This window comes from Perissodus microlepis, chromosome 6 (genome assembly GCF_051167445.1).
Source record: "Perissodus microlepis isolate ML-2025 ecotype Zambia chromosome 6, ASM5116744v1, whole genome shotgun sequence".
Taxonomy (NCBI): domain Eukaryota; kingdom Metazoa; phylum Chordata; class Actinopteri; order Cichliformes; family Cichlidae; genus Perissodus; species Perissodus microlepis.
In genome coordinates, this window is record NC_140466.1 from 3204489 (window position 1) to 3226702 (window position 22214).

The 22214-nt window shown below is 40.9% G+C and overlaps 2 protein-coding genes across 2 annotated transcripts; both read left to right on the forward strand.

Moving 5' to 3' along the window:
* Window positions 1-564: 564 nt before the first annotated feature.
* LOC146384815 (NACHT, LRR and PYD domains-containing protein 12-like) lies at window positions 565-12936 on the forward strand. Its single transcript, XM_084930192.1, has 9 exons — window positions 565-1029; window positions 3245-4871; window positions 5281-5625; window positions 7012-7179; window positions 8061-8231; window positions 8368-8583; window positions 8685-8858; window positions 11024-11197; window positions 12008-12936. The coding sequence occupies exons 2-9, from the start codon at window positions 3262-3264 to the stop codon at window positions 12021-12023; spliced, it is 2874 nt and encodes a 957-aa protein (XP_084786318.1). The 5' UTR covers window positions 565-1029; window positions 3245-3261; the 3' UTR covers window positions 12024-12936.
* A 106-nt stretch (window positions 12937-13042) lies between these two features.
* LOC146384816 (elongation factor 1-alpha 1) lies at window positions 13043-22196 on the forward strand. The gene is made up of 8 exons (XM_084930193.1): window positions 13043-13165; window positions 17160-17314; window positions 17492-17671; window positions 19217-19513; window positions 19812-19962; window positions 20199-20455; window positions 20542-20776; window positions 21556-22196. The coding sequence occupies exons 2-8, from the start codon at window positions 17171-17173 to the stop codon at window positions 21678-21680; spliced, it is 1389 nt and encodes a 462-aa protein (XP_084786319.1). The 5' UTR covers window positions 13043-13165; window positions 17160-17170; the 3' UTR covers window positions 21681-22196.
* Window positions 22197-22214: the final 18 nt, after the last annotated feature.

The following is a 22214-nucleotide window of genomic DNA, read 5'->3' on the forward strand; positions in this document are numbered from 1 at the left end:
GCCGCGCTATGCATTCTGGGATATGTTGGGCCACGAAGTCTACACTGCCACAGCCTTAAAATTCAGGGAAATGAAGGACGCATTTCAGGGCCGCATTTCGAGCAGCCTTTGAATTGGGACAGCCTTCGGCGCGCCGCTGTGACGTAATCGGCCTTGAAATGCGTACTTTAAGGCTGCAGACCCTGAATTGGGATACAGCCCACGACGAAATGTAAGAGAGGTCCTGTATCTCTGAGGGTTGGTAGATGTCAGAGCCAGTGTGGGAGAGCATGTGGATGTGATTGTACAAAGAATAAAAATAAATAAACAATGGAATAAAAAAGGCGGAAGTAGTTTCGGGAATACAGCAGCGATAATTTTAACGAATTTAAAAAAAACTGCATTTATTTCCTTATTTATTTCCCTTCTTGTTTTTTCCCATAAAACACTACATCGGGACATACTTCCGCGATTGCGCCCGTTTACAAACGCCAGGCAGCTGTTAGAAGGGTTATTAAACAACAACAGAAGGGTGCAAGTTTGTAGAAGAGCTGGTTGTGGCGGTTGAAGGCGACTCCATCAGGAGACCGCTTGCTTTAAAGTCCCCGTTGCTGCTGGCGTCATGCCAGGAGTCAAAATGGCGGATACTGGGAAAGTTGTTCAGCACGCACAGAAAACTCACAGAAGGGTATTTTGAGGTAGTTAAAATCGATAAAGATCTAAAAGTGGAGTTATGTATAATGTTATGGCCACTTCTGTGTGAAATGAAGTGAAAACCAGAATAAAGATCTTTAACTCGGGAGATGTATGTTGTTTTGAGCAAAAGCGTTGGAGTAGCTAGCTAGCGCCCCCTAAAAACCCAGGAGTCCCGAGAGCGGTCGTTCTCCGGTTATATCAGCTTTGTGGTTCACGCCCATTCGTGCTTCTCAGTTGTGGCGGGTTCTAAGAAAGTGAAAGTATTTTTTTCTTGTCGTTTTCTTCTCCGCACAATGCTGCCGTGAACGCCGCAATCGCCTCTTCGTGGAAAGGAAAGGTGCTGTAGCTTCTTCGGTGAGTTTGGCTCGCTTGTTAATACGTAAATGAATACATAAACGAACGAGTCAGTATAATGCAAGATGAAGCTGAGTCAACAGTCCCGCCTTGCAGTTCAGCTGGATGAGGTTTTTGCTAAACACCGGTGTTTTTACTTTCGATTTCAAATTCTGGGTTAAAGCAGCTGATGGTGTTTTTTTTCTAGGGGGTCGATTTTAGTTAAAGTTCATTTCTATGTGTTCAAACGATGGTTAGGTTTCCTTATTGGTTTTTTTTGTTTGTTTTTTTTACTTTTCAACTATTCGCGCTACATTGAGGGCACTTCCGAAACAAGAATTTATATCACTGAGCATGCGCAATCCTACACGGGTATTTACAGTGATTGTTGATATGCAGATCAATAATACAGTAAATAATTATCAGGCAACAGGTAAAATAAGCGTTTGGTTTGCTGCTGAGTGAGAGTAACTTCTAAAAAATGAATTTATTTTTAGCAAGCAGAACAAAATGCAACAAAAAAAACACGAGAAAGTACGAGCCATACAACATATCTTCATCTGAAACAACGATTTCAACGATGTATTGGCCCCGTTACTGTTTTAGTTTGAAATGTTTATATATATTTTACTTCAGCTTGTTTTTCCGTGTTTTTCACATGAGTGTTGATATGCAGTTAAGCCTGCAGTTATCACACTAAGCTCCAAATAGTGCTCTGTGAAACAGCATTTCCGATGCTTAAATTGTGATATTTTTCTTTCTTCTTCTTTTACTGCTCCCTTTAGAGGTCGCCACAGGGGGTTATCTGCCCCCATCACCTCGTGCCTAGCTTCTTTCTTTGTCTCACCAACCTCCTGTATGTCCTTCCTCACAAGAATGCTCTCTGAGCTGTCCCTCTGGTGTATTAAGTGTAAATCTTAGCATCTTATTAAACCATTTGTTTCCACATAAAGGGGAAAAATGTTTTAGTTGAACATTTTGCATTCTACCTATCAATATTTTACAAGCTCTAAAGTTGATAGGAGTTGAAACTGGTCACTTACCTGCCTTTTACAGTCCCTGTGACTTCATAAGTACAGGGAAATGCACATATTAAGGCCTGAAAAATACATTTAATCTTTGTCAACAACAAAAACTCTAAATGTAACAGTTTTTGCTCTCTACAATTATTTATAAAACCAACACTAAGTCTAAGGGGATATATTAAATTGTTGTAGAGAACATCTGAACACCTTATTGGTTCTCGATTTTAAAACTACATAATGTAAAAATATAGTCATAGTAGAAAGATTTCATTGGCACTGAAGAAGGCTAGAGGCTAGAAGATAAGTCTGGTATGAAAATCCAGGTAGAGAGGAGAACTTTAGTATGATCTGCCTTGTTTGGAGCCACCTGTCCCACATGGTGATATGACTCCTGAAAGTTTACCCAAAATGTACTGTTTAAAAATGTATCAGGTGAATTATCAGAGCACACATCAAACATTCAGGGTACCAAAGGTTTTGACTACCGTGACCTGTCTTTAGTGCTTGAAGTGAATGTCAATCAGCTGATTGCCATCCAAAGAGATTCCTCAATAATAAAAGCTGAATGGCAGTCCAAGAGTTTTAGACTCATGTGGTGTTAAATTAAAAAATAAAGTTTAGCTTCCTTCATCTCAACCTGGAGAGGGTCAAGGGTCCGCTTGAATCTGACCTTCCAAATGAAGTAAACTTTGTCATTAGACAGCGTGCACAAGGTTCTTCACAGACATCCACATGCCTGCAAATTTTGTGTGACTGTGCAGCCTTGTGTGTAGAAGCTGTAGATTACAACAGAGCACCTGTGCACGTGCTCCAGGCAGCGACTTCAGAGTAAAACAGGAATGACTGCTCTGCGCCATGTCTCCAGCTGTCTGTGTCCTCAACATTGGATCATTCAATTTCTAAAGACCAGGGTCACAATGATTGTTCCTCTTGGTTAGTCTTTGTTACAAACATTAAACTGGGCCTGTTTTGTTATTGAAAGCATGACGTATCCCACTTGTTGATGCTCAGGCTGGTAATAAGAAAGCATTCTGATCAAAAATGTGATTGTGGCATTTGCATTGAGTGTAAAATTGATTTGGTTGGGTTTTTATGGCCTAAATGTGTTTTTAACCTTCTGTGTTTTTAACCTTCAGGTGGGAGACACTGACTGAGTTTTTGTGGACTGACTTTGCAGTAAAATGTTTCTCACTGACTTTTCATCTTTTCAGGAACATCTACCATTGTTATGGCTCTCCAAACCTGTCTCAAAGCTGCGCTGAGGAGCAAATATGAGAGCCTGGATGAGGCCTTTTCCAAAAGCTCAATACTTCCTTCGAGGCTCTGCTATCAGGACATCAGGTACAACTACACAGAGCCTGAATTCTTCCAGCATGAGTACGGACACCTGGATAGGAGCTTCTTTTTTCCAGACGCTCCACTTGCAGACATTTTATCGTGCAAATGTCAACATAAGAACAGAAATAGAACAGTCATCACTTTAGGAGTGAGCGGAGTCGGAAAAACCACAATGGTGCAGAGCTGTGCTCTTGACTGGGCCAAGGACAAGGGGTACCACAGCATCAGCTTCCTGTTTCCTCTCACTTTCTGGGAATTGAATCTGCTGAAAGATAGACTGAGCCTGATTGAGCTTCTCCAGACATTCTACCCTGAACTGAAGGAGCTTGATGCATCTGTCCTAAATGAAGACGGGGTGTGGTTCATTCTCGATGGACTAGACGAGTTTCAAATCCAGCTCAACTTTGGCTGTCCAGCTGTGAGTGATGTTTCTGAAGCATCAACTGTAGACAGTCTTGTCACTAACCTAATCAGGGGAAATTTACTCCCAAGAGCTCATATATGGGTAACGTCTCGAATTTCAGACAAATATCAAATACCTCCCTTTTATTTGCTGAAAAAAACGGAGCTGCGGGGATTCAGCGATGAAGAGAAGGAGCAACACTTCCGGATGGTCATCGGTGGTGATGATCTTGCCAACAAAGCCATCAATCACGTGAAAATATCGAGGAGCCTGGACTCCCTGTGTCAGATACCTCCGATCTGCACCATTATGGCAAGTGCTTTAAAGGATCACGTAAAAGGGCAAAAGGGTTTTAAATTGCATCCCTTGAGTCTAACTGAGATTTACAATCTGGGTTTCGGTGCGCTGGAAGCTAAACACTTGCCTATCTTTGCCAAGCTGAAGAAGGTGGCGCTGCTTCGGATGGGAGTGCAGAACGTCATGTATGAGGATGACCTTTCGGGAAACGGGATAAGTGTCGAGGAAGCTTTAGCTTTCGCAGAAACATTCCCGCTTGTTTTGAGAACGGAGACGGGACTGAACGGTACCACTGTGTTTCGCTTTGGCCACTTGAGTGTTCAAGAGTTCCTGGCTGCGTCTTACAAACTGGAGGACATCAAAGCTCAAAAAAAGAATTTAAGCTCCTGTATTCAGCATCAAGTGGATGAAGTGCTAGAGAATAATGAGGGAGTCTCTGATCTCCTACTTCGTTTCATGTTTGGCCTCATTAAGGAGCGCATGCTGTTGCCACCCAAAGATTTGCTCTTTGGCTATGTCAAGAAGAAGATCCTGAGCAAGATATCGTCCTACAGCACCGTCATCCTGTTTCACTGCCTGCGGGAGTACGACAGTCAGGCGTTGCAGGAGGAGGTTAGGTTCTTTCAGAGGTATGGCGTTTCTCAGATCCCAGGGTTCTCACTGATGCACTGGAGAGACTTGATGCAGAGGATCAGAGCTTTTGAAGGGATTCGAGAGACTTTTGAGATGGAGGTGTCAGTGAGATGTGATGACAAACTCATCAAGAATATTCCAGCTATTTTCAAATCCAGGAAAGCCATGTAAGTTTGTACTTATTGCATTCACTGAATTTTATCCATACGCCTATTTTCTTAACCACTTATCCAGGCCATGTTGGGTCCTAGCTGTTATAGGGCGAGAGGCAGTGTTCACAATCACAGGGCAGTATGTACAGATGCTACACACATATTCGTACATTTAAATGAACTGAAATGTTTTATCTCACATCATATGACAAAACTGTGTTCCTACAGGTAATGCAGGACTTTTGTTAAACCCCTTGAATTAAAGCTGTAAGTCAGTGTGTCAGGGGTTCGATTTAAAACCCACTGTGATTGTGCACAGACCTTTAACTGCAAAATTATTTCATTGTCTACATACTTAAACATTTGCCTGGACATGCAATATTTCCCTCTTTGCCAGATGTCATTAACTTCTACCTCTTTGCAGGCTGAAATTCTCCAACCTGACTGACAAGAGCTGCCCAGCGTTGGCAGCAGTCCTAAGCTCAAAGGAGTCATTCCTGAGGGAGCTGGATCTGGGGTACAACAGCTTCAGCACCAGTGGAGTCCAGGAACTTGCAGAGGGCCTGAACAGTATGACTTGCAGGCTGAAAATACTTCGGCTGCAAGGCTGTGGACTGACCGCAGAGACCTGTCAGTATTTGAGCCAATGCCTGATGCAACACCAAATACTGCAAGAGCTGGATCTTAGCAGCAATGGAATAGGAGATCGGGGGCTGAAGCTGCTGTCGCATGGTTTGGGAAGTTCTAGTTGCCGGCTGCAGACATTAAAGTAAGTGTTCAGATGGTAAAGCGATGTTTCTCTATCAAGACCCCCTAATGCTTTTCTGACTTAATTTTGTTGATTAATTTTAAACCCCAATGACATTCTCAAAAACAAGTTGTTTTTTTTCTTTTGCATAAAGTAAACCCTCAAATACTTCATCATTCATAAAGCTGATAGTTACTCTGTCACCACAGACCAGTTATAAGTCAGGAAAAATCACAAATACTCCACAGTGAAAAAGGAATTGTGGGGGGAAAGAAGCTATGCTATAATGGGTTATGTTCCACATAAGAGATCACCACCTACTGAGCAATCAACTCAAAGATTAATAGGATCTAAAGTGTTTGTCTCTCCCTGATGAGCATTGGTACAGTTTGCATGGAGGCGAAGAAGACTTACCGTTTTATTTCTGGTTTTTTTTCTATTTATTCTTTACCACGTCTCAGGCTGTTAAATGCCACCAGGACTGCAGCTGAAAGAACGACACTACCTGTCTTACTGTTTCTGCCTGGCAACTAATTTACCTGTCCATTAACACCATTGATGCTACCAGATCTTTGGCTCTTTCATGTGAACATGACCTTACCTACACTGATAACCCTGAGTTGCCTAAGTGAGCTGATAACCACCTTCATGTATTTGCTTAGCCTGATTTATGATGTTAGGATAAGTGAAGCCAGATAATGGAAGCTATCCAGGATACGTTGAATTTGCTTCATAGTGCAGGTCATAGGTCTCGCTGACAAACACGCCCAGTGAGACAAAAAATTGACGACATAAATGAGCACCACAATACGCTCTAATTCAAATCACACCAACAGACAGAAACAATCTCATCATCAGACTATTGATTTCATGAATTAATGAGGAAATGAGGTAAAAACTGTGTTTGGTGAGCTCTTCGATCTGTCCGTCGTCAGTCCCCGAGATCATCTGCACATCAGTCAGGCCAGGTTTTAAATTTCAACAAATTTTGCAAAAAATTCCAAATCAGTGTTTTTACTTTTAGTTTCAGTTATTGGGTGTAAAAGACTGATTTGTATTATTGTAAAGCTAAATTTGTGGCATCTTTATAAAAATAAAAATGTAAATAAATTAAAAGGGTTGTATGGATCTGGATACCTGTGTATTTATGTTGTATGTTTATCTTGATATTAACATTTTTAAAACATTAATAATATATTACTGAGGAAAAAAACAAAAGAAATCAAGCAGTTCGAATACTTTAAGGAGTGATAGTGTAAATGCTGCACCTTTTACTCACAGCTGTGCACATACAATATTAAAATGACACTGATAAAACCATTCCTCACAGATGAAATGATGTTTAATTTAGAACTTTGCTTTTTGACCGTGTCATGTGTATTTATTGTCTGTATTCCTTACTCATAGGTTGTCACAGTGTGACATTAAAGAGGCTGGCTGCTATGATCTGGGCTCAGCTCTGCTGATAAACCCTCCTTTTCTCAGTGTGTTGGATCTAAGCATCAATTGGATTGGAGACGAGGGGGCCAATGAGATATTTAACAATTTTGACATATCGTATCTAAAAAAGTTGGAGTAAGTATGGCTTAATCTACAGAAAGTCCTTTTTCCAGTAACATACCAAAGCATATAAAAGTTGGGTTCATAGATAGACACGTTTGATTTATGGGATAAATATAGGCTTTAAGTGTGGTTAGTCTTGATTTAGTGAGTTGATCACAAATATCACATTAACTCGAGGGGAATTTAAGCCATTTTTATACACAGTCCCCTCTTTTTTTGTGTCTTTTTTTGTGCGCCAAAGCGGATCGTTTATGCCTAGTCAGCCCCCATAGACTACCATGTTAAAAAGAACCGCTTTAAAGCAGAAACAACCATGTTTACAACCTTCTAACAAAAATATCTTTTGGCTTCTGTGGACAGTTGGAGTTTGGAGGAATTTATGCCGCTAAGGTTTAGTGGCTACTTTGACAGATGTAACTGTAGCTACTAACTGCAGTCACTGAACTGGATTTCTCCAGTGTTTTGGTGCCTTTTTATGAGCTTTTTAATACAATTATCTGACAAATAATATGGCAGGAACTAGTGTATATATTGTGCTCATACGGTTTATTATTCCACTTTGTTAACAAAGCTTTAGCCGCTAACTTAGCATGTCACCCTCTCCAAATATGGTCACTTCGGGCTCCAAAAATATCATGGTACCATAATGTAGCTAATGAAGCTGCCATTTCTGCTTCCATCTTTTATTTACAGCCAATAATTAAAGCAAAAACTCTGAATGTTTAGCCCATATTTATCACTGTAACTTCATTATACTTTGCAAGAAAGCCAGTTTAAAAAAACAAAAAAAAGATGTCTGTCACCACAGATATATGTATAACTGCTGCTTATCAACATGAATTAACAGATTTCACTCATATGGTCTTTCATAGCTTCTTTCATGTCTTTGGCAGGTTGTACTGCTGTGGCCTCACCGTGCTGAGCTGTGAAAGTATTGGGGAAGCTCTGAAGAGTGAAACGAGCACTCTGTTAGAACTCAATTTGAGCAACAACAGCTTGAAAGATGCTGGGTTTAAAATCATCTGCGAAGGCATGTATGCGTGGTGTTGTCTCCAAAAACTCAAGTAAGCATGACCTGATTACACACTGACTGAAACAAAGAGACGTTAAAAATCCTGGCAAAGATTTATTTTTAATCCATTTATTATCGATGAATATTTGGCCTAACACATTATTCATGTTTGTGGTATTTCTCCTCAGTGTTTCACGATGTGGAATCACCGGTGCCGGTTGTCGCTACCTGGCAAAGGTCCTCTGTTCAATCTCGCAGCTCACCGATGGCTGGATGGGAGTTGGCGAGTGGCAGGCGGTGGAGCTGATAGACCTGGACCTCAGCATGAACCACATTGGAGACAAAGGAGTGAAAGAAATTTCACCCGGCCTAATGAATCCTTTGAGCCACCTGAAAACTCTGAAGTGAATCTTTTTTTTTTTTAACCAGACTTCATAATGACAGCGTGGGCTCAGTTTGATTGAAAGAAAAGCTTGCTGTAACATAGCTTTTTGCTTCCTTTCAGCCTGAGTTACTGCAGTCTGACTGACAGCTGCTGTGCAGAGCTCGCCTCTGGACTGATGTCAAAGGCGAACATTCTCAGCGAGCTCGACCTGTCTCACAACAACCTTCAAGATAAGGGAGTGAAGAAACTCTGCATCGGACTCCAAAGCCCGCAGTGCAAACTTGAGAAGCTGTCGTAAGTTATTAAACTTTTATACTATGTTTAAAAAAACAACAACAAAAAAACCCTCTTTCTAATAAAGTTAAATGAGTCAACACATGGGCTGTATCTGCAGTGGCACATTAGATCAGTGGTTCTCAAACTTTTCACAGTGAGTACCACTTCATAAAATATATGGCTGTTGAAGTACCACCCTTATGACGGACATTAAAGTACAGTAGTATAGGCCTGTTTAACACCACATACAGTTTACACGAGACAGTTTTATTTCTTATATGAATGTTATTTATTTTAAGTGATAATAATAACAACTGTACTGCAATAAAACATTCACAGCAGGTGGGATATCCGCTCTTTAAATAATGACCTGATGAATCCTGCTTCCAGGTCCAAACTACTCTGCATTTATTAAGGCTGTTGTGTATTTAATATGTTTTAATGCTTTGTATGTTGTTATATTTAATCTCAACAAGCCCCTAAAAACAGTCAGTGATCACTGTCGGCCTCTCTCAGTTTTTATTACCACTCTTCATTTTAAAGCTCAGTTTTTAAACCCTTACGATTATCTCAGTTGTTCTCCTGACTGAAGTTTGGTCCGTTTACAGCATCCTGCCATGCAACTGCATGCAATAAGTGAATCTTTTACCCATTTAACCATGTAAAGCAGGGGTGGGGGAACTCTAGGCCTCGAGGGCCGGTGTCCTGCAGGTTCTAGATGTGTCCAACACAGCTGATTTAAATGGCTAAATTACCTCCTCAACCTGTCTTGAGGGCTGTATCCCAATTCAAGGTCTGCAGCCTTAAAGTACGCAGCCTTAACGGTCCACAAGGGCCGCGTACTCAAAGACCGCTAAGGCCGGAAGTGCGAGGCTTGTGAAATGGGACGGTCTAGCCTCCGTTGCGCTGCCCAGGTTGCCCAGCAACCATGATACTAACAGCTGGAAACGTGTCATACAGCATTGTTTGACAGAAATGAAGGAGAAAATCTTTTGTTCATTTGTTTGTTTGTTTCTACATGAGCTTTGATCATTCTCTGTAAGATTAAGCTCAGCTATTGAACGGCGTATATTTTAAAGTAAAGGCTTTAAAACCAAGTTAGTACAAACGTCACTAATGTCACATAACTTTGCCGACACGTGGCCAACAGTAATGTTTTAATGTTCTTCGTTATTAAACATTTGCACATAAATAAGTGACATAATATTCAGTACTTACTTAAAGTTTACTCTTCGGGCGCCCCTCATCCTCCGTTTGTTTTCCGGCAAAATTATCCACACCCACCGCCGCGCCATGAAGTCTACACCGCCACATCCTTAAAATTCAGGGAAATGAAGGACGCATTTGAGGGCCGCATTTCAAGCAGCCTTCGAATTGGGACAGCCTTCATCGCGTCGCTGTGACGTAATCGGCCTTAAAATGCAGCCTTTAAGGCTGCAGACCCTGAATTGGGATACAGCCGAAGTTCTCCGGAGGCCTGGTAATCATTTGAGTCAGGTGTGTTGACCCAGGGTGAGATCTAAAACCTGCAGGACACCGGCCCTTGAGGCCTGGAGTTCCCCACCCCTGGTGTAATGTGAAGCAATTTTGTTCCTCGACTAATGAAAGTTTCCCTCTTGAAATTTTGCATAGTTCTTTTATAAATTTGTACTTTTTTTCTCAAATGATTTTTTTTTGTCTTTTTGTGGCTTTAACCTTCAGATGATATTACCCCACTCCACTCTCCACAAATGGGCGAGACCTTAAATACTTCCACACATATGTGCTGCTAAGTTAGTGTTTTTGTAGCACAGTCGACTGTGAGCCCAGTAATGCACCCAGATGTTCAGATCTGTATTTATAACAAAACATGGTGACAAGTTGAAATATAAGTCAAGTAGAATTTGCAGCTCCTCTTAATTCAAAAGACGTGCACTGGAGAGACTGTGTGTCACCGTCTCCATGAGATAAAGAGTAACAAATTTTTTGATTTGCCCTTGAATTTATGCAGTTATTGCTCAAATGACAAAAGTGATAACAAACATGTCCTGTTAATGTTTGAACACAAAGTACTCGCCCAAGTTATTTGTTAATAACCAAATGATGCACCTGAGTCGAGCTCGGGTAAATGCATGCGCATGTTTGTTTGCAGACCCACACTGTCGGGGTAGACTGAGCTGTTCTGTATTTCTGTTTCTGTTCAGACTGAGGACCTGTGGCCTGACCTCGAGGAGTGTTCAGTTCCTGACCTCAGCCCTGAAGTTAAACCCTTTCTATCTGACAGAGCTGCATCTGGTGGGCAACAGGCTCGAGGACTCTGAAATCAGAGCACTCGTGGAGCTAACGAAGAACCACAAATACGCACTCAGGACAATAGAGTGAGTACCAAAGATCTGAAAAATGCTCAGATAAGAGCAGGTGGGTTTCTGCTTTTGCCTTGTTGGATGGTTATTCACAACCAAGAAAAACGGATAATATATAATATATATACACTGATAGTTTCTACTTTTATTTAGTTGTAAAACGTGAGACCTCAGATGGTACTGTGCAAAAGAAAAATTGTGAGATTTTTAAAACCTGGGCATTATTGTTCCATCTCTTTGGGTCTGTTATTAAAAAAACACAGAAATGTTTGTTTTCATTCAACGTTGAGCAAGAATGCTGTAATTTAACCAACAGCCCTGAAACAGTGGGAGTGTAATGGCTTAAAGCAACGCTCCACATTAAAGTTGTTGTTATTTTCCCCACTGATGGGCTCCAATTATAAGTCTCTCTCTGAGGTATCACATGATTGCATTAAAGCAGTGTAAACATTAGGTAGTACTCACATTCACGGCTTCAACACTGATTTTCTTGAATATGGTGGATTACACTGAGCACATGCGACAGATCCCAGAGTCTTTCACATCTGTCAGGTGTTCAGGGTGAATCTGAATCTGTGAAGAGAACAGGGCACCAGCGGTTTCTGCTTCCCGGCTGGACTGACTGATGTCCCTGAAGTTTAACTCACTTTGGGTTACATTGTGATGACTAAATGTTTCCTGTTAATCATCACCCCCAAAATAGGAAAATAAGACCCAGAACTGTCCTTCAGTATATTTCTATCCTTATCTTTTCACTATTCATAACAAATTTCACTCCCTTTATTTCAAGCATTCATGTGCCTTTTTTGTTATCTTATCTTCCAGCGTCTCAGTGGACTGAAGAAGAAGTGACACAAATGGCTCTGTCTCCTTATTTGCGCAGAAACTGGATGGCTACCACATAATTCTGTTGAGTTTGAGTTTCTGACTTAGAAATAGTGTAAAAATACCAAATGTGCTTTAAAAGACTCTCTAAATGTTTAATTTTCCATTATTACCTCTTTGTATATAATGTTTTTTTAACCAAGTACTTTATTTCTGGGCCATAGAAGAATTGCCTCACGTCTTGGTTACGGTGACCATATTCCAACAAATGAAACGTTGCTAATGCCGAGAGGCATGTGGTATGTGAAGGACAAAGTTATTTCACGTGAATGTGACATTTGTAGCCAAGTAAAAACAAGCTAACATTTTTATATACGATATTGTTCATAATTTACTACATTCTCATTTTTTTCACTGTAATATTGAAATTGTTGAACTGTTCGTTCTGTCAGCTGGTGCAACCAGCGTTACAAGGTACTTCACATAAGTTATAAACACTGACACATTACAAAATGTGGTAAAATGAGAGAAATGGATTAAATTAAAGCTAAACAGAGTGATAATAAAACACTCGGATGACATTAAAAGTTGTCACAAAACACTCTGAGAATCATCTTCCATCGCTTTAATCAGTTAGTTATTTATGAGAGTTTCTATCATATTCTGCCCAAACTGTAGCTGGTGACTTTTAATTTTCCACCTTGGGTGTAATATGTTTACCTGCAGGAGAGCCATGGGACAGCTTTCACTGCCTTTTTTCACAGCTGTTCAAAAACAGAGATTTTGGATGCCTATTAATGTGGAGCATTTTCTCAATATTTGGCACGGTGTCCTGGTCACCCCAGTCACACCCACTGTTTTCATATCCATGCAGTTTTATTTGTTTCATTCCTCTTGAATGTGATGCATCAGCAGAACTGACCTCATCTCTGTAAACCGCACACAATAAATGCCTCTATTTTTGAGCCAAGCAGTGCGGTGTGCCAGTTCATTTGTTCTGTTGCAGCAGAGCGCCATCTAGCGGCTCATTGTTTCACAGAGTGACGCGTGTGACGCCACCTGACACAGCAGCTCTGTGTTTGTGTCGGTGTCGGTGCATCACATCGGGCAGCATCTCCAGTTTCACGGCAGTCCAGTGAGCGCGCCCCGCGGCTGAAGGTAGGGTAGGCTTTGGGATGTTTTTCAGGGTGTTTTCCAGCGCAAAAAGCTGCGCTCTTTTCCTGCATCCTTCACTAATCCTCCGCAGATGGATGGGGATTTCATGTGTGTTCTGTGTGTGATGGTTGTTATGTAATTGCATCACACTGACAGTGAGGCTTGAATGTTGTTTGGCTTCCATGTCACGGTAATTTGATAAAGGAGAGAGGTACCAAAAAGTACAGAGGGGCGTGGGGGGGGCTGGGTAGGCCCGGATGGCGCAGTTTCAGCGCACAGACATTGCTCCCCAACGGCCACACCATCATCTTCATCAGCAACATCGCGCTGCCACAGCTAAATAGTGCTGTGTAATAACTGTGTGACTCCTGGGACATGCGGGCGTCTCTAGTGCAGGTCTGCAGCGTCATGACCACCGCCTGGCCGTTGCGGCAGTGTCGCACAGAAATGTCCTGCAATGACACGTTTTTACGTCAGATCTGATGAGCTGGATGAGATTTGTAAGATTGGGGGGCTTCATTTTGAAGTGCACGAGTCTTGAGTGTATGGGCTGCTGTGCTCTGATGTTAGCTCTGTTTACTGTGTATTTTGGCAAATACCAACATTTTCCTTTCATAGCTTGTTAAACGAACAGAACAGTAAATGCAGTATTTACAACTTACCCCTCCCAGACTCATATATATTTAAATAACCACCGGTTTATGCAGTAGAATAAAAGTTCAGGTTCAGTCCAACAGTTTTTTTTTTTGTTTTTTTTTTGGTAGTTCATTTGTTGTCTATTTGACTATAATAACCTTGGTTTAGTCTGCAATCTTCTAATCTGCTGAATTGCCCATGCGCAAGACACTTCCTTAGCTTGTGAGGGAGTAGTGCAGGTGTTGCTAATCAGACTCACTGTTAGCTAACTAAATTTTGTTTAGCCTCAGAAAACAAAAGGTAAGGTGATGGTTGGAGCTAGTGTATTTTTTTGTTTTATGTATATATTTCTAATTGTTAATTTGGATATGTCTTTGTTTAAATTTCAATGTAAACTTTCAAAATACCAGCGGGAAATCCCGTTAGCTTGTTGTTAGCTCGTAGGGCGGGTAATTTTGTCATAATACAAGCAAACTAATATGAGCTTTACTTTTAGCAGGCTTGTTACTATTAAATTAACTTATTTTATTATGTAATTAACTCCTGCATTCTATATTTATATGCCAGTCTGAGCCTTGGTGTGAAATAGTACAAATGTGTTTTGTTTTTTTAATATAAAACCTAATGTGCTATGCTGTAAATAAACTAGGCTTTTAATACATAAATAAAGGCTTGGAAAGAAAATGTTTTCAAGTTTAACAGGTACACTAAATTAATTATTAAGTCTCCCATATTTATTAAGTACAGTGTAAAAAGTATATAAAATCCCTCTTAAGCATTTAGTGGGGCGCACCAGTATTTTATAGGCCACCATTAAATGTGATATTAATGTTAGATCCGTTGTTATTGTATATTAATATCATACTAATATTTAATATTCAAGACCTGTAACAGTCCTAATAGTAGTTTAAACCACTTGGTACGAAAAAGGGACCCAATTGATAAGGTCACGTGACAGGAGAAAATGTAAATGAATTGAGAATATTGCCAAAAAAGTGTAATTGTTGAAAATAAATCTGAACTGAAAAAAAAAATACCCGACAATTTGTACTTTAACAGTTCACTTAAACTGCAATTTGGTTTTTACCAGAATTAATTCATTAAATAGTTAATGTATGAGTCAATTACTGTGCCTTGTTTTAGTGGATGTTTTGTTAAAAATAGTACCAGGTTATATTTTCTTCTTGCTACACAGAAGAAATGGGGAGGAAAAGAATGACAAATGCATAAATATATTAGAGAGTCTAGTCTATTTTAAAAATAAAAGACTGTGCACATTTCCACTGTTGGTGATTTTTGGGGTTTTCTCTGTATTACTGTAGGACCTTTTCCTCACAATATGAAGCGCCTTGAGGCTACTTTTGTTGTTTTGGTGCTATATAAATAAAACTGAATTGAAATTGAATTGACCCAAATGCTTCACTTTTGAAATACTCCTAGTGTGCAAAGAATGGTGTATATTTGAAGTTAGACTACAGTACAGTATTTGTGGCCATAGGAGAGCAGGTGAGGTGCATTTCCTGGACATGCCTTCATAGCACCAGGGTAAGGACAGATTAAAGCAGAAAGGCTTGTCGGAGGGGGGTAAACCTACATTTGAGAAGCAGTTCTTGTTTATATACAATAAAATCCATAAGTATTTGAACAGTGGCACAGTTTTATAATTTGCCCTCCAAACATCAACGCAGTGCACTGATCTGGCTTTTTCCAGTTCCGATACAGATGCCCACAGCCAAGGTATCTGCTTAATCCAATACCTGTTTTGCATTAATAATCTGTAATCCTCCCTGTGAGGACTCATTTGTTTATATGTGAGATAAAATCAGGCTTGATATAAACAGCTTCCATAACTCTGTAAATGAAAAGTAAAAAGTTAATGGATCCAAGAATATAAATTTGTTGAATTTATTAGCAAAGTAATAAATGATAACAAGCTCGGTATGAACACCATCAAATATAAATAATGTGTTGGAGTTATTCATCCAACTTATTTGCATTAGACTTATTTTGGTTACAGTGAGTCATTAGGCTGCTGCAGGTTGATGTCAGGTACAGTCACATTGGTATCTCCTTTTTTCTCCTCACACACACATTATGTGTGAAGTAGGGCTGTTTGATATAGCGATATATATCAGATGATGATATGAAAATGTCAATCGTTGCATATATTACGCTTTCGTTTGTTTCTTGGTGTTGCAAAATAAACTGTTTATGACAATATTTTTTCATTGTTTTGATGGTCACTGTAGAATTTCTTAAAGTTCTCTCTTTTTCCTATATTTAATATAACCACACTACGGACGGAGAAGCGGCTGTTTTTATGCGTTAACAACGACGGTAAAACCATTGCGTGGCTCCGTCGTCCGCTTGTTTATTTTCTACATAACCCTTTCACAATAAAGCTGAAGATCCTGTTGAGATTTTTTCAAAATAAACTGAATCACATGAAGGAGTACGCAGAGTGTTTACGGATGAGAAGCAAAAAAGAGCCGTCAGGTGCTAAAAAATAAACCTTAGAATCAAACGTTAGAACAGGCTTTTCCCCGCAGCACGCTGTGTAATAAATAGTCACAAAGAAAATGTCTAAAAATGTATAGTTTCATGCATCGGTCTAAACACTTGACTCCAGGTACACGACCAGCTAAAAAAAAAGAAAAACTTCACGCAAATCGAGCTGCCCGAGATTCACAGAATTTACAGAAAATGTAAAATTTTTGTGCTATATACCGTTGTCGGGACGATAAATGTCTTATATTGGGATATGAGATTTTGGTCATATCGCACAGCCCTTGTGTGAAGCTGTCCAAAGAGCTGAAGTGAAAGATTATTTAATCAGGCTGAGGACAACACATTATACTACAAAGCCATTTGGATCCAAATATCAGTTCAGGGTATATCAAGCAATCAAGATGTGACTGAAGTGGAGATTTTGAACTTTGATTCAAGCGGTTTAATGCAAACTTTGGAATTGCAGCCATGTTTAGGTTGTCTGGCCAACTCAGTATTGGTCTGACTCAAAAAATAAACCTATCAGAGAGAAGGGACTTTAGGAGTGGCCATATCAATCGTCAACAATGTTGATTGGCCAATTTCATTTTAATGGGATCTGTCACCTCCTTTATGAGGCTCAAATATGTTTTAAAGCTCTGCTGATAAATTCATTTTTCTGACACCTGGCTTAAATGAGAGACAATTTTCAGGCTGTTTAATTTTTCAGATTTTAATTTCAGTTAAGTGTTTGGCTTCCAGAGTTAAAACAAAGAAATCAAGATAAAAATTCTAATTGTGTCTTTGCATTACTTTTGCTGTTCCCTTTATGGAGATGACCCAAGTCTGTATCCGTTTCTTGTCTTGTCGTCAGAGTGAGCAGCGATGGGGAAGGAGAAGCTCCACATCAACATTGTGGTAATTGGACATGTTGACTCAGGCAAGTCCACCACCACCGGCCACCTGATCTATAAGTGTGGTGGCATTGACAAGAGGACAATTGAAAAGTTTGAGAAGGAAGCTGCAGAGGTATGGCTCATGTTGTTCTTACTTCAAAAAAAGATCATTTTGAAGATTTTCTGCCATTTAACTCCTGTTTCCGGTCCATTTGTCTCCTACTCTGGATAATATTCTCATCTTTTTATTACAAGTCCACAAAAAATATTCGGTCATCAGTCTTATTGATTTACCTTTTACACCTTGTAGATGGGAAAGGGTTCCTTCAAATATGCCTGGGTGCTGGACAAGCTGAAAGCTGAGCGTGAACGTGGCATCACCATCGACATTTCTCTTTGGAAGTTCGAGACCAGCAAGTACTACGTCACCATCATTGATGCTCCAGGGCACAGGGACTTTATCAAGAACATGATCACTGGGACCTCACAGGTACAGTTCAGTGGACTTCTTAAGTGCTCGTGTTAAATGCCATTTCTAAGTTTTTCCTCTGCAGATCTTTCAGTGAGGAAAAACTCCAACATCTTTGATCTCAGCTGGTGATGACATTCCTTGTTCTTGAGCTCACAGAGAGATCATAGTTTAGTTTAGTTTCACTTTATTTAAGACACACACAGGTCCATAGCAAATAAAATAGATGCAAAAAAAACCAGTAGAAATTTTAAAACAAATTCCACAGTGTCACACAATTATATAGAAACTAAAACAACAACTGTTCCATAACTTTGAATAACACCTAACTGAGTTTAGTGCAGGGTCAGTCAACAACAAATAACAGCAACAAACTTTATTTATATAGCACATTTAAAAACCAGTGGTGTACCAAAGTGCTTAACATGCAAGATGAAGTAACAGGGAAGGATGAGGGCTATGGCAAGGTACCAAAACGTGCTAGCAGGTTGAATGGCATTAAAACACACGAAGGCAAAAGAATTGCATATATAAGCATAAAAGAAGGCTAAGTGTAGAGGATAAAACAGTCAAAAAAAAAAGTAAAAATGAATTAAAACCCGAAGATAAGAATAAGCGTTAAGCTAACTATCAAGCAAGCGTTAACTGGTAGAAAAGGCGAGGCTAAATAAGTGGGTTTTTAACCGCGATTTGAAGGAATGGATGGAATCAGACTCGCGTATAGCGATGGGGAGGTTATTCCATAAATCGGGTGCAGCCAAGGCAAACGCGCGGTCACCTCTAGTCTTCAGCCGAGATCTCGGCAGTAGCAAGAGTGACTGGGAAGATGATCTTAATGCTCTAGTAGGGGTGTATGATCTAAGTAGCTCAATGAGGTAGCTTGGCGCTATATTGTTAATAATTCGGAAGGTAAGCAGCAGGATTTTGAATTGAATGCGATACTTAACGGGAAGCCAATGCAGATCAGCAAGGACAGGGGTGATAGAGACACGCCGCCCACTACCAGTAAGGAGACGAGCAGCTGCGTTCTGAACAATTTGGAGTCTATGGAGGAGAGGAGAGTTAAGACCGAAGTAAAGTGAGCTGCAATAATCCAACCTAGATGTCACAAAGGCGTGGATAAGCTTTCCAAGGTCCCTATGTGGAACATAATGTCTGGCTTTGCTAATAAGACGCAATTGATGGAAACAAGATTTAACAACAGAAGACACTTGTTTATCGAGAGATACGATTATACTGTTTGTGTAGTCCTTTACCCTACACATACTGTGCAGATTGAGACGATGACCACCATCATCAGCTTCTGTCCTAAATGCTTGGAATGGACTACTCCCAAGCATGGGACGAGATCCTCTCTAGAATCGCAGGTACAAGAAGGGTAATTGAACTGAGTGAGGTGTTTCTCCATTAACCCAAAGGCGAATGGAATCTCAGAAGGATTCAAAAACGTGGGAAAGACTGTAGTTAGTAGCATTAGAATAAGTAGAAGAGTATAACATGAGAGAAATGGTTGATGGAGAAACTTAAGGTGGAAAGACGTTTTCACATCTGTCTCCCTCCCCTCAGGCTGACTGTGCTGTGTTGATTGTGGCGGCGGGCGTGGGCGAATTTGAAGCTGGCATCTCAAAGAACGGGCAGACACGTGAGCACGCCCTCCTCGCCTACACCCTGGGAGTAAAACAGCTCATTGTGGGCATCAACAAGATGGATTCCACTGAGCCCAACTACAGCCAGAAGCGCTATGAGGAGATTGTGAAGGAAGTCAGCACTTACATCAAGAAGATTGGCTACAACCCTGACACCGTGGCTTTCGTGCCCATTTCTGGCTGGAATGGGGACAACATGCTGGAGCCCAGCCCTAACGTGAGTCTGCCATGAGACCAGCTATGACTGTTTGAAGATTTGTCTGAGACTAGCAGGGAGTTACACATCTATAATAATATAAGGTTTTATAACTATTAAAGAATGAGCTTTTGGGTAAAAATACTCCAACATGCTTACAGGTCTAATGCCTGCTAGTTAGCGCCTCATTCCTTCTTCAGCTTTGGCAAATGGCTTCTGGGTGTAAAATTCTAGCTCAGAATTTATCTGGTGTTAACATTCACATCTTATCACTCCTTCTTGCTAAGCAACAGACATGTGGGCTTCTCTCCCTTCACAGATGACCTGGTTCAAGGGCTGGAAGATCAACCGTAAAGATGGAAGCGCCTCAGGCACCACACTGCTCGAGGCTCTGGACGCCATCCAACCTCCAACGCGTCCGACCGATAAGCCCCTCCGCCTGCCTCTGCAGGACGTGTACAAGATTGGAGGTGAGGCTGTAAGGATGAAATGTGTTGTGAAGTTTGGCTGAAGTGTTGGTTGTTCCAGAATATGTATGAAAATAGGAATGAGATCACCTTGTGATAAAAACAGCTGAGCTGAATGAGGTCTGAAGAAATTCCCTTTGGTTCATTCTGTCCTAAATGCTGAGGCTTAGAAGTATAAGACTTTAATCCATGCAGATCCTCCACACAGCTGTAAAGTTGTTAACCTGCCTCTCCTCCAGGCATCGGTACTGTACCCGTGGGTCGAGTGGAGACCGGCATCCTAAAACCTGGCATGGTGGTGACCTTTGCCCCCGTCAATGTGACCACTGAGGTGAAATCTGTGGAGATGCACCACGAGGCCCTAACTGAGGCACTGCCCGGTGACAACGTGGGCTTCAACGTCAAGAACGTGTCTGTGAAGGATATTCGCCGTGGCAACGTGGCTGGAGACAGCAGGAACGACCCGCCACAGGAGGCAGCTGGCTTCACTTCTCAGGTGTGCTGTCAGTAGTGTGAAATGCACATCCTTCCTTCTGTTCCTCTCCAGGTTTACAAATAATATCTGTGTCTGCTGCCCTGCAGGTGATTATCCTGAACCACCCTGGTCAGATCAGTGCTGGATATGCCCCCGTGCTGGACTGCCACACTGCACACATTGCGTGCAAGTTTGCTGAGCTGAAGGAAAAGATTGACCGTCGCTCTGGTAAGAAGCTCGAGGACAACCCCAAGTCCCTGAAGTCTGGAGATGCCGCCATCGTTGATATGATCCCCGGGAAGCCCATGTGTGTGGAGAGCTTCTCTGAGTACCCGCCGCTCGGTAGGTTTTTTTTTTATCCTGAAACTGGATTTTGTGGATCAAAATTTTAGCTTTATTTGACTGTGAATTATCCAAACTTAAGTCTCACTGACAGTAAGAAATTAGTTTTCAATTCAAACTAAAACCAAAAATATTGGTGATGCCTGTAGAACAACATGTACTGAAGGCTTTGTCCCCACTGCAGATGCCTGGGTTCGATTCCAGCTCAAATAATCTCTCTATTCACCCCACAGTTATCTGTCACTGTCTAATAAAGGTGAAAAGGACAGAAATATATCTTAAACTGCCAAATTTATTATTTGCATAAATTCAATGGATATTCTAAACTTGATCATATAGGTGAATATTAAAAAAAATATAAAAAAATAATAATTTTTAATTATTTTTTGGAGAAAAGCAGCACTCTCGATAGCTTCCTGTCTATCCAGCAGCACAGAAAGAAAGGGTGGGGGCACAGGTGACCATATACCACATGGTCAAAGTGCTGTATCTTCTCTCTCTCCACCTTCTAGTCTGTCTTCACTGCTTTATTTAATCAGTGAACATAAATGGACAGTTATGGACAGCTGAAGTTAAACAATTTTAAAATCATAAAATTTGCCCGTTAGGGAGAACACAACTTCTGAATCAGAGGATCGTCTGTCATGCGTGACATTTTTCTAGCAGACGAATAAAACAATTTAAAAAAATGCTAAATATCCCTGGATTCCTGTTAATATACTTAGGTCACCTCCTCTCTGTATGTTAATGCACATTTTTTACCAATAATTCCTCCTCAGGGCGCTTTGCTGTCCGTGACATGCGTCAGACGGTGGCGGTGGGCGTCATCAAAGGCGTGGAAAAGAAAGCTGCCACGAGTGGTAAGATCACCAAATCGGCACAGAAGGCGCAGAAGGCCAAATGAACGTTGTGCTGGGCTGCTGCCCCAAACGCTCACCATGGCCGAAGACACACCCCGCCCCTTCTGCACTCCATAGTCAGCGTCTGGTCTATTATCACAATGCATCGCAAAAGCAGACGAAGGAAAAAAACTAACCAAAACGCTGTTAGTGCTCGTCTTATGTAGGTTTTATTGCAGCAGAACACAATAGGTTTGCGTTACAGTTCTCTGCCTGTTGAAGTTAATGATTCAGCTTCTCGTGGATCTAGACGACAATCGTAGTGACGAGGCAGACGCGTTCTTTTGTCAGCTCTTCGTTCATGTAAGCTCTGTGTTGTAGCTTTAACAAAAAGATAAACTTGTTAGCCTGAGGTAGATTAGCTTCTTGCATGTTTGCACCTTAGAGAAACTCTCCGTGCCTCGCACTTTGCTCAACTTAAACTCCCTCCAAGTAGCTCTGATAAATGTTACTGTTAAGTTCACCTTAACCGCTGTTATTTGTGATTCTACGTTCATACAAGTAAAGGTGTTTAAACATTATCTCTCTCTGCTCCTCAT

Bases quoted from the DNA above. Each gene is read 5' to 3' on its own strand.
- LOC146384815 (XM_084930192.1), top strand. From the start codon at position 3,262: ATGGCTCTCCAAACCTGTCTCAAAGCTGCGCTGAGGAGCAAATATGAG. The intron at 4,872-5,280 runs GTAAGTTTGTAC...ACCTCTTTGCAG, and splicing joins TTCAAATCCAGGAAAGCCAT to GCTGAAATTCTCCAACCTGA. The intron at 5,626-7,011 runs GTAAGTGTTCAG...CCTTACTCATAG, and splicing joins TGCCGGCTGCAGACATTAAA to GTTGTCACAGTGTGACATTA.
- LOC146384816 (XM_084930193.1), top strand. From the start codon at position 17,171: ATGGGGAAGGAGAAGCTCCACATCAACATTGTGGTAATTGGACATGTT. The intron at 19,514-19,811 runs GTGAGTCTGCCA...CTCCCTTCACAG, and splicing joins TGCTGGAGCCCAGCCCTAAC to ATGACCTGGTTCAAGGGCTG. The intron at 20,456-20,541 runs GTGTGCTGTCAG...GCTGCCCTGCAG, and splicing joins CAGCTGGCTTCACTTCTCAG to GTGATTATCCTGAACCACCC.